Here is a 14399-nt window from a genome sequence, read left to right on the forward strand (position 1 = left end):
ACAGCAAGACCCTAGCAAAAAAAAAAAAAAAAAAAAAAATCCTCTGAGATAGTGAAAGAGTTCAAAAGGTGTGAAAAGAGTGGGCTGATGGGTCCAAAGTCCTGGACTGGAGAGGAGTGTTCTACCAGCTGGGGGGAGGGGCACCAGGAAGGCTGCTTGCAAGTCCTAGACTTATCAGATGGAGGCAGTCCAGGGGAAATCTGGGGAAGATCCCGTGAAACAGAAGCAATAACCAGGGGAAAGTCCCAGAGACGGGAATGAATTTGGTGTGCTGGAAAGACAGGAATGGCCAGATAAGAGAAGAGAGAAGGAACTGAGAGGGGAGAGTTTCCAGGTCACCTTGAACCTTTAGAACAAGGGAGGAGTTGGAATCGCAACAGTGGAAAGCCCCTTCGGGAAAGAGATAGGCTCTGATTTATGCTTTAAAAATATCACCTTGGTAACGTGGTGGAAGGGATGCAAGAGTGAAAACACAAAGGCTATTTGTGAGACTAATCGCAGCCACCCGGGTGAGCAATGGGGCCGGCATGGGCTTGTGTGGTGGCAGGAAAATGGGAAGAAGTGGCCATTATTTGGGATATGTTGTTGAGATAGAGTTTACAGGACTTGCTGATGAACTGGGTAAGGGTTGTTGGGGAAAACAGAGGAATTGAGGGTGATTTCAAGGTTTTGACCTATCCTGTTCCCATCACTGGGGCTACAGTGGTGAAAAGGACAGATTCAGGACTGGCCTCAAGGGGTTTATCAATGGTTTAAATTTCATGATTAAAGAAAAAGTATCTCAAACCTGGTCTGGGACAGAAGCTTCTTGCATTACATAATGCATAATCTCCTTCTGAGAAGAAATTGGCATCTCTGATAAACCTGCGTAAGCAGTATTTCTGATTAATTTAAAAGGATTAACATTTGTTCTAGGAAACCAGACACCCACCTCTACTGTTAGGCAAGAGTGTACTGACCTTTAACCATTCTTCTTTCATTTCTCGCTAGTCTTTCCATATAAAATGTCCTGACTAAGAGTGGATCTTTGACTTGATCTACTAGCAGCCTTTTCCCTTTCAACAAGATTGTAATAAAATTTTTGACACGTGCCTAACAAGTAGTCGGAAAGATTTATTTTGGGAAATACTGCTCATAGACGTATTCCATGAAAAAAACAAAAGAATTTTAAAAAACGACAATGATCTCAAAAGCCCCATATTAGGAGGGAAGTAAACAACCACTAATATTTGGTACCTGAATTATTAAAATATGATTTATTGCCAATAAATTTTACTAGTAATTGTTAAACCCTGAACTTCACGAGATTACCATAGACACACCCTAAAGTTTCTTCATTAAGATTCAAGGCAAAAAAGATGAAGAATTCATTGTTTTGTTGTAGTAGATTTCAAGTATCTTGAGCCCAAAACATGCTATAATATATGGACTTTCCTGTCCTTAGAGACATCCATCATTTTTAGATTGTAAGAGCCTTGAGGACCCAAATTTTGTAAACATTTTATTACTATTCTTTTTTAATGAGATGGAGTCTTGCCATGTTGCTCAGGCTGGTCTCAAACTCCTGGGCTCAAGGGGTGCTCCCACCTCCTCTCAAAGTGCTGGGGTTACAGGTGTAAGCCACCATGCCTGGTCTTTTTCTTTTTAAAGAGGTAAAGAAACTGAGGTTCAGAGAGTTTAAATGATTGCCTGGGGTTGCACAGCTGAGACAGGATGTTAACTTAGATCCTCAAAGGTCTTTTCACTTGTCCAAACCTGTGCCTGTGTGCTTATCGTAATTCCTGTGTCATTTCTTAGTATTGCATTTAAAATGGCATTTCTGTTACTAAAATAAACTTTTTTTTTTTTTTTTTGGTCATTCTTTCAGTTTCCCTTTCAAGACAATCTCTTTCAATCCATGTATTACCCCCTTCAGCTGAAGTTTCTGGAGACTGTGCACACTTTATGTGGACGGATCCCGCAAGTTTTTCTGAAGCAAATTGAGAAAACAATGAAAAGGGCTTATGAGAAACACGTCATCATCCATGTTGGCCCCAACCAGATGCACTGAATATTTTGTCTTGTTGCAAGTCAATTCGGTGTCTTGTGACCAAGGAAATATTAATCTCTAAGCTGCCTGGGTCTTTTTGTGTGAATATTTAATGGTGCTCCATGACTGTTGAGTTTTAAAAACCTCGTTAAATTTTGCCAAATCAGTTGCCCCCAAAAGAGAATATGCTTTTCCTTATTTTTTTTCTAAAATGCTATTTATCGCTAAGAAAAAAAAAAAAAGACTATTATGCATTTAACATTGTTTAAGCAGGTTGAACTAGCTGTGAAAATAGCTTTTGTGAGCCTTCCAATTCCTAAATGTCTGAGACCATTTCAGTGGCACCTGAGGTGTTATACTGATCTAGCATTCCTGAGACTCTTTCTATGCAACTGACTCCCCCACACCCGTGTTATAAAAGTAATACACACTTGTGAAACAGACAGACACACTTGTAGAACATATGGATCAAGGGCTCGAAATCGAGATTACATTAGCCATAATCCTACTGACCAGTGGAAAAGATTGTTTCCATTTTAATGCAGTTCCTTACAGCCTTTTTTCCTCCACTTTTGCATTTTCCACTCTAAGACACATCTAAAACAGGTAATCTCAGTAAAAACTGGCCTTTTTGCTGAGATTTTTATGTGGGAGACTAAAATATTAGACGAGATGATTATGTATACAGAATTTTATTTAAAATACATCTGAGAGAAGGATTCAGATTTCACCTACTTGGGCAGTGTTAAAGGATGAAGGATATATCTGGGGGTATTTCTTTTTCTTTTTTTCTTTTTTTTTTTTTTGAGACGGAATCTCACTCTGTCGCCCAGGCTGGAGTGCAGTGGCACAATCTCAGCTCACTGCAACCTCCACCTCCCGGGTTCAAGCGATTCTCATGCCTCAGTCTCCCCAGTAGCTGGGATTACAGGCATGCGCCACCACACCCGGCTAATTTTTGTATTTTTAGTAAAGACACGGTTTTACCATGTTGGCCAGGCTGGTCTCTATCTCCTGACCTCAAGTGATCCGCCTGCCTCAGCCTCCCAAAGTGCTGGGATTACAGGTGTGAGCTACCGCACCCAGCCAATCTGGGAGTATTTCTAAAGAAAAAAATTGTTTCGATTTGTGGAGGACTAAATCATAACACATTTCTATGCAACAATAGCTTCTGAGAGGAAATTCAGGAATTTTTGTGTTTACCACAGACAAAAACATTTGATCTGTTAATCATCAGTACATGGTCATCTCTCTTTTTTAAACTCTTGAGCAATGGGTGGAAATCAGAGACCAACTTCAAATTTAATGTGTAAAAAACAAGTAGTTCAGCTGCTTCTATTGGTAAGAAAATTCAACTTCCTACCAGCCTTAGAAAGATCTCTTTAAAGAATTTCTTTCCCCCTAGGGTTACCCAGCTGGTCCATACAGGTTTTATCACCTCACTGCAGGGAGGAAGTTGAATATTCTATTCCCCAAGGGGATCTGGCTTAATCCCTAGTTGCTCATATAGTTGGTATCAGCATAGCAATGTTTTGCATAATGCTTTATTTTTCTCAAATGACTATTGAGTAAATGATCTTGATATTTGCAACAGCCTAGTGGATTTAGTAGGGTCCTGAATCATCTCTATAAGGTAAACAAGGAAATTGTAATATAAGAAATAGACATATTGAATATAATTGCTATTCTGTAAGACATACAGTCTGTGTAAGATGCATCTTATTTACAGAGACATTTTTGAAAATTAAAATATTAAATACCTTTTGTTATATAGAGACAATGATCTGAAAGTATAAAATGAAAAATATTATCTTGTTGATGTAAATATGATATCCTTATATATATTAGAATCCAATAAGATATCATGGGCACAATATTAGCAAAAAAAAGTCAGTCTTACCCTGAAAAAAAATAGATATGAAAATCTCAGCACTACACAGAAATGTTTAGATGTCAATCAGTTTTGGTATGCAGCATTATTATAGTAGCAACAAATTTAAATCTAAAATTTTAGGGTAATACTTTCCTTCTGATCAGTTGCCCTGTGGTTATTTTTGTTAAGGAAACTACCATTGTGATGGGAAACTCTTATTTTTGCTGTTATATTTTGTTTCCTTATTTCACCACTAGAGGTGACATCATTATTTTGTAAGTTTAGTACTAGGCCTTCCATTTGTGGTATAGACACGTATGATATGGAGCAATTTCTGAATTGTCCTTCACATAGGGGAAAATGCATCTTATCTACCCATAAATTGGGTTTTAGTGAAAGAGCCGGAATGGAGCATAGTTTCCTAACTTCCATCCCAGTTTCCTTTCTACTTGTTCAAAATGGCCAGTGAAGTACACAAATGGCACTCAGATTTGTTGATGGCTCACAAACTGAAAGAGGTTCCTTCCCTCGTTTGGTAAGTCCCACAAAAACATCTGTTGTAAAGATTTGAAATACAATGCCTTTCTTTTTTATGAGAGCCAATTTACCCACAACTCTTAACTACCGGTACTGGTCTGACTGTGCAGAAAAGGGTTGCCCGCAAAGGTCAATGATATCACCCTAGAACATTCTAGAATGATGAATTTTGAGAATGTGAAACCTTAGAACCTCGTGTGTTTGTCTGCCTCGGAATTCCTGTGCTGTATCCTGAAATTTTTAGGTGAATTTGGCTGATAACTTAGGGAAAATTTGCTTTTCTAATCCTTGCTGCCTGAAAGTGCTAATTATTTTCCATAGCTAGGATATTACCGTGCAGCAATATTGTCTCAGCCTTTGATAACTCCCAGCAAATTACTGCATTAACCACCTTTGAAATCCAGGAGCCACAAATTTTAATTCAGTGGCCTGCGAAAACATGTGCTCTCTGGTCTAAAGCTTGCCAAAGGTGGTGCTGCCCCATATGCCGCACTGAATACTGGGAAGGGCTGGGCGCGGTGGCTGACACCTGTAATCCCAGCATTTTGGAAGGCCGAGGTGGGTGGATCACGAGGTCAGGAAATCGAGACCATCCTGGCCAGTATCTACTAAAAATACAAAAAATTAGCCGAGTGTGGTGGCGCCTGTGGTCCCAGCTACTTGGGAGACTGAGGCAGGAGAATGGCATGAACCCCGGAGGCAGAGATTGCAGGGAGCCGAGATTGCGCCACTGCACTCCAGCCTGGGCGACAGAGCAAGACTCCGTCTCAAAAATAAATAAATAAATAAATAAATAAATAAATAAATAATAAAAAATAATACTGGGAAGAAGGTGGGCCCGTTCTCTCCTCTCCTCCAGCCCTGCCTTTTCTCTTTTCCCTCTCTTTTCTTCTTTACTCATCTCTTTTTAATTTCTGTTTAATGCATATAATTATGGAGTTTCATTAGAGAAGGAAAGAGCACTTTCTGACAGCAAAATGTGACAGTATTTCTATATGCATCGCGATTGAGCTTTTTCAACAGCAGTGTCACTAGAAATGCTGACAATATTTTTCTTGCTCAGTGTTTCTCCAATATAAATCTCAGAAATCATGACTTACATTGAAAATTCTAATATTTAAACAATTAACTGGCTAAAAAAGCAATATAAGTTTTTCTTCAACTTCCAAAATGGCAATTTAGCACTTTGGATACAAAGCTCCAAGCTTTACTATTTATGGGATATGTCTAGTTCATATTCAGTGCTTCCATTGCAAATTACTGCGACTTTTACCAAATTTGGTATTGAAATGGGTATTTATATGGACTCAGACTTTTCAGAGTATTTCTTTTATTTGCAGTTATGGTGTGCATGGCAAAAACAAACTAAATCATACAAAACATTATTATTCACAGTGATTGAAAACAAAATAATGATCCAATAACAAAATAATCACACCAGCCCAGCCTGAAAACAGGACATTTGTACAAATTTAGATTTATGTATAAATATCATCTGATATTTATACATATAAAAGATAAATTACATGTGTTTGATAAACCAACATGAACATGATTTCATCACTGAAATCAGAAATATGTTGAGTTCTATGACAGCACAAATCATCTTTTCTTTCTTTCTCTTTCTTTCCCTTCCTTCCTTCCTTCCTTTCTTTTTCTTTCTTTTTTTCTTCCTTCTTTCTTTCTTTTTTTCTCTCTCTCTCTTTCCTTTTTCTTTCCTAAGCAAGCTAACCCAAGACATATTCTCTATTTTCTTTTTTTTTGAGATGGAATCTCCGTCTGTCACCTAGGCTGGAGTGCAATGGCACAATCTCAGCTCACTGCAGCCTCTGCCTCCCAGGTTCAAGTGATCCTTGTGCCTCAGCCTCCTGAGTAGCTGGGACTACAGGTGTGCACCACCACGCCCAGCTAATTTTTTATGTTTAGCAGAGATGTGGTTTCACCATGTTGGCCAGTCTGGTCTCGAACTCCTGAATTCAAGTGATCCACCTGCCTTGGCCTCCCAAAGTGCTGGGATTACAGGCATGAGCCACTGTGCCCAGCTGACATATTCTCACTTAATATAATTATAGGGAAATTTTTCATGTTTTTCTTTTTCTCTCCCACTTTTTCATATTCCTCTTTTTCATTTTTGCCTTTCCCTTTCTGTCTATGATGTAAGCTTCTGAGTAGTACCGAGACACTTGGCTTTAGTGGTAGGATGACAGAAATTAGGGATCCCTTGCAGGCTAGAACTAAGTTCTAATCCTTGGACCAAATCTTTATGTTAAGAGTTTCCTAGAATGTATTTTTAAAAATCAATCAACACAACACACACACACACACATACACACACTGCCTTTAAAAGGAGGAGCCAACATTTGTTGTACCTGTGAACTGAGGAATTATATAGTTAAACCTTAGGTCAAATCATTTCACAATTGCTTTGGTGGTATTGAAAACTGATGAGATTTCTCTGACAAAGAGCTTTGTCCTAGTTTTTGTTCTTCACAGGTCAAAACTGGAAATATTCTCTTGTCTGCAAGATAAAGTGTTTGTGCTTGTATCACCATATGCATGAACATGTAAGAATCAGGTGCAATTTCTGCTTCATCAGTTTCACATGTTCATGTTGTCACTGAAAAAGTGCATCCCCTGTTTATAGCTCCCAAGGAGACCCCAAATTATTTTTTTTTTCTTTTGAGATGGAGTCTCGCTCTTGTTGCCCAGGCTGGAGAGCAGTAGCATGATCTCAGCTCACTGCAACGCCCGCCTCCTGGGTTCAAATGAGTCTCCTGCCTCAGCCTCTCCAGTAGCTGGGATTAGAGGTGCCCGCCACCATGCCTGGCTAATTTTTGTATTTTTAGTAGAGACGGGATTTCACCATGTTGGTTGACCAGGCTGGTCTCAAACTCCAGACCTCAGGTGATCCACCCGCCTCAGCCTCCCAAAGTGCTGGGATTACAGGGGTGAGCCACCGCACCTGGCCCTGTATTCATTTTTTATGTTGGAAAACATTTTTTCTTTGCAAAGAAATTAGCATAAAAAGAATACTCCAAAGAAAAGGAATTATTACAGCAAATTAAAAGGGACACAGTACTATGATTTAATTACTGTCTTGTCTTTTTAAAATGTCATCTCTTGTTTTACCCTTTTTTTAAATAAAAGCTTTAAAAACATGTCTTCGGGTATTATTTTGGAGGTATGTTCCTTTTTTATAAAATTTAAAGTTTAAACATTTATAATAAGTAATAATATTTAAATTCTTATAACAAGTAACGAAATATTTGGTTTAGTAATTAGCTTAGTCTGTTTTTAAAAATCATTAAAATTTGCTTTGTTTTTAAAAATGCCATACTATAAATGATGTTATTTGGTTTTAATGGTGTTTTGTGTTTAAGATAGAATAGAGTTTGAAGAATGTGAAAGTCAGTTATCTATGTTCCTACATTTTATTTAACAAAATTGAGCCTAACTTGCTAGCTAGTACACATATTAAAAATAACTGACGAAGCCAGATGTCGTGGCTCATGCCTGTAATCCCAAACTTTGGGATACTGAGGCTGGAGAATTGCTTGAGGCCAGGAGTTCAAGACCAACCTGAGCAACAAAGCAAGCCCCCATTTCTCAAAAAAAAAAAAAATTTTTTTTTAAATTAGGTGGGTGCGGTGGTGCACACCTGTAGTCCAGCTACTCAGAAAGCTGAGGTGGGCGGATCATGAGTCAGGGAAGTCAAGGCTGCAGTGAGCCACGATCACACCACTGCATTCCAGCCTGTGCAACAGAGTGAAACCCTGTCTAAAAAAAAAAAAAAAGGGCCGGCACGGTGGCCCATGCCTGTAATCCCAGCACTTTGGGAGGCTGAGGTGGGCAGATCACAAAGTCAGGAGTTCAAGACCAGCCTGGCCAACATGGTGAAACCCTGTCTCTACTGAAAATACAAAAATTAGTCACGTGTGGTGGCAGGTGCTTGTAATCCTAGCTACTCAGGAGGCTGAGGCAGAAGAATTGCTTGAACCCGGAAGGTGGAGGTTGCAGTAAGCCGAGATCATACCACTGCACTCCAGCCTGGGAAACAGAGCAAGACTCTTTGTCTCAAAAAAAAAAAAAAAAAAAAAGAAAAGAAAAAAGAGAAAAAACCTATATTCAGACAAACTTGGACTCAAATTCTAGCTTATAAATTATTAGTCGTGTAACCTTGAAGAAATAGCTTAACCTCTCTGTGCCTTAAACAATAGACATTAAAATATCTACCTTATAGGGGTTATTGTGACAAAACGAGATATAAAAATAAGACTTTTAGTATAATGCTGATTCAAAACACTCGCTAATTTTAAAAGCATGCTTTATTATCATGTCTACATTATTATTGTAGAAAAGTAAAGTCTGGGTGCATTTGAGTAAAACATGAGGCCGGGCACACTGGCTCACGCCTGTAATCCTAGCACCTTTGGAGACCGAGGCAGGTGGATCACTTGAGCTCAGGAGTTTAAGACCAGCCTGGGCAACATGGCGAAATCCTGTCTCTACTGAAAATACAAAAAATTAGCAGGACATGGTGGCGTGCGCCTACAGCTACTTGGGGGAACTGATCGTCTGCACCCAGGAGGTTGAGGCTGCAGTGAGCCCAGATTGTGCCACTGCATTCCAGCCAGGGTGAGAAAGTGAGACCCTTTCTCAAAAAGAAAAAAAACAAAACGTGAAATTTCAGAATATTAAAAATATCTTGTTCGTGCTCCCTGAATCCACTAAATAAATGGCTATTAGATTTTTTAAATATCAGATTTAAGGAATGACAATTTACCAGTCTACCATAGTGTCCCACGTTTACTTACCAGGGGGTTCATATGCAGAAGTTCTGCCTTCTTTATCTTTTTAGAGGAACTTAGGTAGGAAAGCATGACTCTCTGGCTGCACTTTGCGATTCTGACGGCAATCCTGTTTCTGTTTGCTTCCTAATCAAGTCCTTTAGTTGGAACACAGCTCAAAAGCAGCTTCACCCTCTTTCATCACAGTCTCTTAATATTTCCCTTCCTTCTCCTTCTTCATTGTTCCATTAAGTCATAAATGTCACTAATACCTACCCCCTGCCTTATCCCAGAAACCTGGGCATTATCCTCGTCTCTTTCCCCACTGGTTTTACATCATTGTCATCACTAAATCATTACTTTGCCACTAAACCACCCCACTCCCAGTACCAATTTCTGTGGTAAGTTAAAACCCTTTGAATTTCCAGTGACAGCAAACACAGCTCAAACTAGCACAGAAAAGAAGATAATGGACTATGTCTACCTCCTGAATATTAACTGTGTCAGCTTTCTCTTTTTATCTTTACTGCTATCTCTGCTCAGAACCCTTTGAGTCCCTGTCATCTCCAGCCTGCATTGTGCCCTATGTCTGTCTTCTCTCTCTATATTCACTCTGGTTTCCTCTAAACCATAACCCACCCACCCAGTATTCCCCTTTGCTCTTAGGATAATACCTAAACTCCTTTCCAAACGTCTCAGAGGCCGGATGTGGTGGCTCACATCTGTAATCCCAGCACTTTGGGAGGCCAAGGCGTGTGGATCATCTGAGGTCAGGAGTTCGAGACCAGCCTGGCCAACATGGTGAAACCCCATCTCTACTAAAACTACAAAAATTAGCCAGGTGTGGTGGTGCACACCTGTAGTCTCAGCTACTCAGGAAGCTGAGATAGGAGAATCACTTGAACCTGGGAGGCGGAGGCTTCAGTGAGCCGAGATTATGCCACTGCACTCCAGCCTGGGCAACAGTGTGAGACTCTGTCTCAAAAACAAAACAAAACAAAAACAAAACAAGGCCGGGCGTGGTGGCTCACGCCTGTAATCCCAGCACTTTGGGAGGCCCAGGCGGGTGGATCACGAGGTCAGGAGAGCATGACCATCCTGGCTAACATGGTGAAACCCCATCTCTACTAAAAATACAAAAAAAATTAGCCAGGCGTGGTGGCAGGCGCCTGTAGTTCCAGCTACTCGGGAGGCTGAGGCAGGAGAATGACGTGAACCTGGGAGGCAGAGCTTGCAGTGAGCTGAGATGCACCACTGCACTCCAGCCTGGGCAACAGAGCGAGACTCCGTCTCAAAAAAAAAAAAAAAAAGGTCTCAGAAAGTTCCTGTATAATTATCTCCTATCTCCCTATTCTCATCTTGAGTTACTCTCCCCCACTACACTAATTTCCATTTATGCTGGTTGGTTTTCTCTTTAAGTATTCAAGCTTTTTTCCTCCCACAGGGGTTTTGTATGTACCTGGAATCCTACACCTTGCCTCGCACCTTCTTTCACCTGGCAAATTTCCACTATCCTTCAGGTCTGAATTTAAATGCCGTTTCCTCCTGGAAGCCTCCTTATTATGCCATACAAGGGCAGGTCCTCCTTTTATATTAACTCATATCACCCTGTACTTTTTAATTTGCATTATCTACTATAACAATAATAATACTTATTTGTATAAAATTATTAGTTTATTGAATACCTGCCCCAGAAGACACATAGTTCCTTAAGGATATGGTCCTTGCTGATCCTGTTCTCTGCTCTATGCCCATCATCAACTCAATGGCTAACACATTTCTCATGCTCAAAAAATATTTAAGGGCCGGGTGCGGTGGCTCACGCCTGTAATCCCAGCACTTTGGGAGGCCGAGGCAGGCAGATCACCTGAAGTCAGGAGTTTGAGACTAGCCTGGCTAACCTGGCGAAACCCTGCCTCTACTAAAAATACAAAAATTAGGCCGGGCGCGGTGGCTCATGCCTGTAATCCCCGCACTTTGGGAGGCCGTGGCAGGTGGATCATGAGGTCAGGAGATTGAGATCATCCTGGCTAACATGGTGAAACCCTGTCTCTACTAAAAATACAAAAAATTAGCCAGGCATGGTGGCACGCACCTGTAATCCCAGCTACTCGGGAGGCTGAGGCAGGAGAATTGCTTGAACCCGGAAGGTGGAGGTTGCAGTGAGCCGAGATCTTACCACTGCACTCCAGCCTGGGTGACAGAGCGAGATTCTGTCTCAAAAAAAAAAAAAAAAATTAGCTGGGTGTGGTGATGGGCACCTGTAATCCTCCCTACTCAGGAGGCCAAGGCAGGAGTATCGCTTGAACCGGGGAGGCAGAGGCTGCAGTGAGCCAACATCATGCTATTGCACTCCAGCCTGAGTGACAAGAATGAAACTCCGTCTCAAAAAACAAAACACAACAAAACAAAAAACACTAAGGAATAAATAAATGAAATTATTCATCTGCATCATGAATTGGGACCAATTCCTATTGGCAAAGCTTTGCAATACCCTGTATTGATTTTGAGTGTTCTCAGAAACCACTTTTCCTGTAAATGTTGGTGCTGGGATATAATAACCAATCCTATCAAGTCTTGGCCAGGCATGGTGGCTCACACCTGTAATCCCAGCACTTTGGGAGTGAAATCCCATCTCTGCTATAAATACAAAAATTAGCTGGGCATGGTGGTGCACACCTGTAGTCCTAGCTACTTGGGAAGCTGAAGTGGAAGAATTGCTTGAACCAGGAAGTAGTGGTTGCAGTGAGCCAAGATTGCACCACTGCACTCCAGCTTGGGCAACAGAGTGAGACTCTGTCTTACATAAATAAATAAATAAAGTCTCATTCAGTTAAAGTATATTGAGGCCAGGTGCACTCCAGCCTGGGCAACAGAGCGAGACTCTGTCTTACATAAATGAAGTTTCAGTCAGTGAAAGTATATTGAGGCCAGGTGTGGTGCGTGATGCCTGTAATGCCAGTACCTTGGGAGGCTAGGCAGGAGGATCATGAGGCCAGGAGTTCAAGACCAGCCTGGGCAATATGACAAGACCCCATCTCAAAAAAAAAAAAAAAAAAAAATCTTCAGTTTGCTGGGAGTGATGGTGCATGCCTGTAGTCCTAGCTACTTGGGAGGCTGAGTCAGGAGAATCACTTGAACCCAGGAGGTCAAGGCTGTAATGAGCTATAATTGTACCACTATACTCCAGCCTGGGTGAGAGAACAAGACCTTGCCCCTAAAAAAAAAAGAGAGATAATGTATTGATTGATTGTTTATTTACTTATTCATAAAATGACATGGTTAGGTCAGAAGAGGTTAAAGTTCCTTATTGTGTAAATGCTCTCTATTTCCATAATCTGTTTTTTTATAGCTCTGTAATAGATATTTGTGGGATTTTGGCTGCCTGGAAACCACCCCACTCCTGGTACCGATTTCTTTAGTCATTAAAACTCTTTAAATTGTAAGTGACAGCAAATACAACTCAAACTAGTACAGAGAAAAAAAAGGTCTTGTGTAAGTGAAAAATCCAGAGATAGCTCTATATTCAAAGGCTCAAATGGTGCCAAGGGAAATGTATCATTTTAACAATGCTTTTTTCATTAATATTTTATTGAAAACCAGACATCCTTCTAGAATTCCAGCCATAAAATTTTCATGTCATTTTAATAGAATCATTCCATCTTTGGAAAAATACCTTGTCTTCATGTTCAGATGAAAAATGGTATTGCCAACCTGGGTCAAAATATCAAGAAAATTGTTCTCCCGGTGTTTGTCTTAAGACAACAATGTCTTTTTCCCCTCATTGAAAACTATCATTAACCAAATAAACCCCTCATACCAGAAACAATTCAGTAATCTAAAATGAATGAATGATTTGGGAGGGGGTGGTTCCTTATCATAAATCTGATCTGTTGGACAAGAGTACTTTAACTATTCCTCAGTTCCACAGTCCCCATAGACTCCCAGAGGTGATAGTCAAATCATAAATGTTGATGTATCCACTATACTCATATAGGCTCTATGTCATGTATATGACATATAGGCTATAACTATAAAGAGACACCTGGGAACACCTATGCCTGTCTCATTATGGAGCACTTAGAGTATATCAAAACAATAGCATTTCTTTTTTCAGGATTGCTATTCTGGATCAAGTGACTGCAAATCTAAATGTCATATTAGGAAATTGAATTTTTCTAAATTATTGTTATTAGGAAAGATTGCAAGCAGCCACGTGCAGTGGCTCACACCTATATCCATCCCAGCACTCCAGGAGGCTGAATCGGGCAGATCACCTGAGGTCAGGAGTTTAAGAACAGCCTGGCCAACATGGCAGAATGCCAGTCTCTACTAAAATTACAAAAAAAAAAAAAAATTTAGCCAGAAGTGACGGCGGGCACCTGTAATCTCAGTCACTCGGGAGGCTGAGGCAGGAGAATTGCTTGAACCCAGGAGGTAGAGGTTGCAATGAGCCGAGATCGCGTCACTGCACAACAGCCTGGGCGACAGAGCGAAACTCCGTCTCAAAAAAGGAAAAAGAAAAAGAAGAGAAGATTGCAAGCCCACAGTTGAAAGAAAAGTAAAAGGACTGATACTAGCTTAAAAAAATACTAAATGTTTAAAACTTGATCATTGTTTATAACAGCTTCTCTGATATTCTATTGTTTGTAGCGTATTGTGCTTTTAAAACGTAAAACCAATATGTGCTCAAATGAGAGGAAATTCAAATAAAGTCAATAATTAAGAAAATAGTTGGTGTACTGTGTGTTGGAATTTAAGCTTCCTAAAGTTGCCATCTGCCTATTTAGAACCCACAATTTCTGGCATATAATAGATGACCAGCATAGCATGCCCTATCTTATTCCCTTAACATACATTATTTCCATGCATGCCAGCTCAAATTCTGATTCCCAACCTGTGACTCTGCCTGAAGACTCCCTTTTGCCACTGCAGCCTGCTCTGCTTACCTACAGAAAGCCTCAAAGTGTTGGGAAATTAACACCTCTGGGAGTAGTAACAATCGCTGACTGACAGGAGTTGCGGTAGATAAATACCTCAGCTCCTCATCTTCTCTGGAAGGTAACTCTGGTCTGTTCCATAATTGTGTCCCAGAATTTCCCAGTGTGAAGAAGCTCAAATTGCTCACAGTAGTAACTTCCTTAATAATATATATTATTTATTGGCCTTCTTG

The 14399-nt window shown here is 40.3% G+C and overlaps 1 protein-coding gene across 6 annotated transcripts in view; it reads left to right on the forward strand.

Moving 5' to 3' along the window:
• The window catches only part of LOC105479588 (glucoside xylosyltransferase 2), a 91394-nt gene extending 77217 nt beyond the window's left edge, over window positions 1–14177 (forward strand). For 3 of the 6 annotated variants that reach the window (XM_011737607.3, XM_071092086.1, XM_071092084.1), the window contains one exon: window positions 1868–7597. In XM_011737607.3, coding sequence (XP_011735909.1) covers window positions 1868–2050 — 183 coding nt within the window. In that variant the 3' untranslated portion in view covers window positions 2051–7597. Of the gene's footprint in view, window positions 1–1867; window positions 7598–10670 lie in introns of those variants that run through there. The other 3 variants (XM_071092085.1, XM_071092087.1, XM_071092088.1) reach the window with 3 other exon arrangements.
• The last annotated feature ends 222 nt before the right edge of the window (window positions 14178–14399 follow it).

Source organism: Macaca nemestrina, chromosome 2 (genome assembly GCF_043159975.1).
Source record: "Macaca nemestrina isolate mMacNem1 chromosome 2, mMacNem.hap1, whole genome shotgun sequence".
Taxonomy (NCBI): domain Eukaryota; kingdom Metazoa; phylum Chordata; class Mammalia; order Primates; family Cercopithecidae; genus Macaca; species Macaca nemestrina.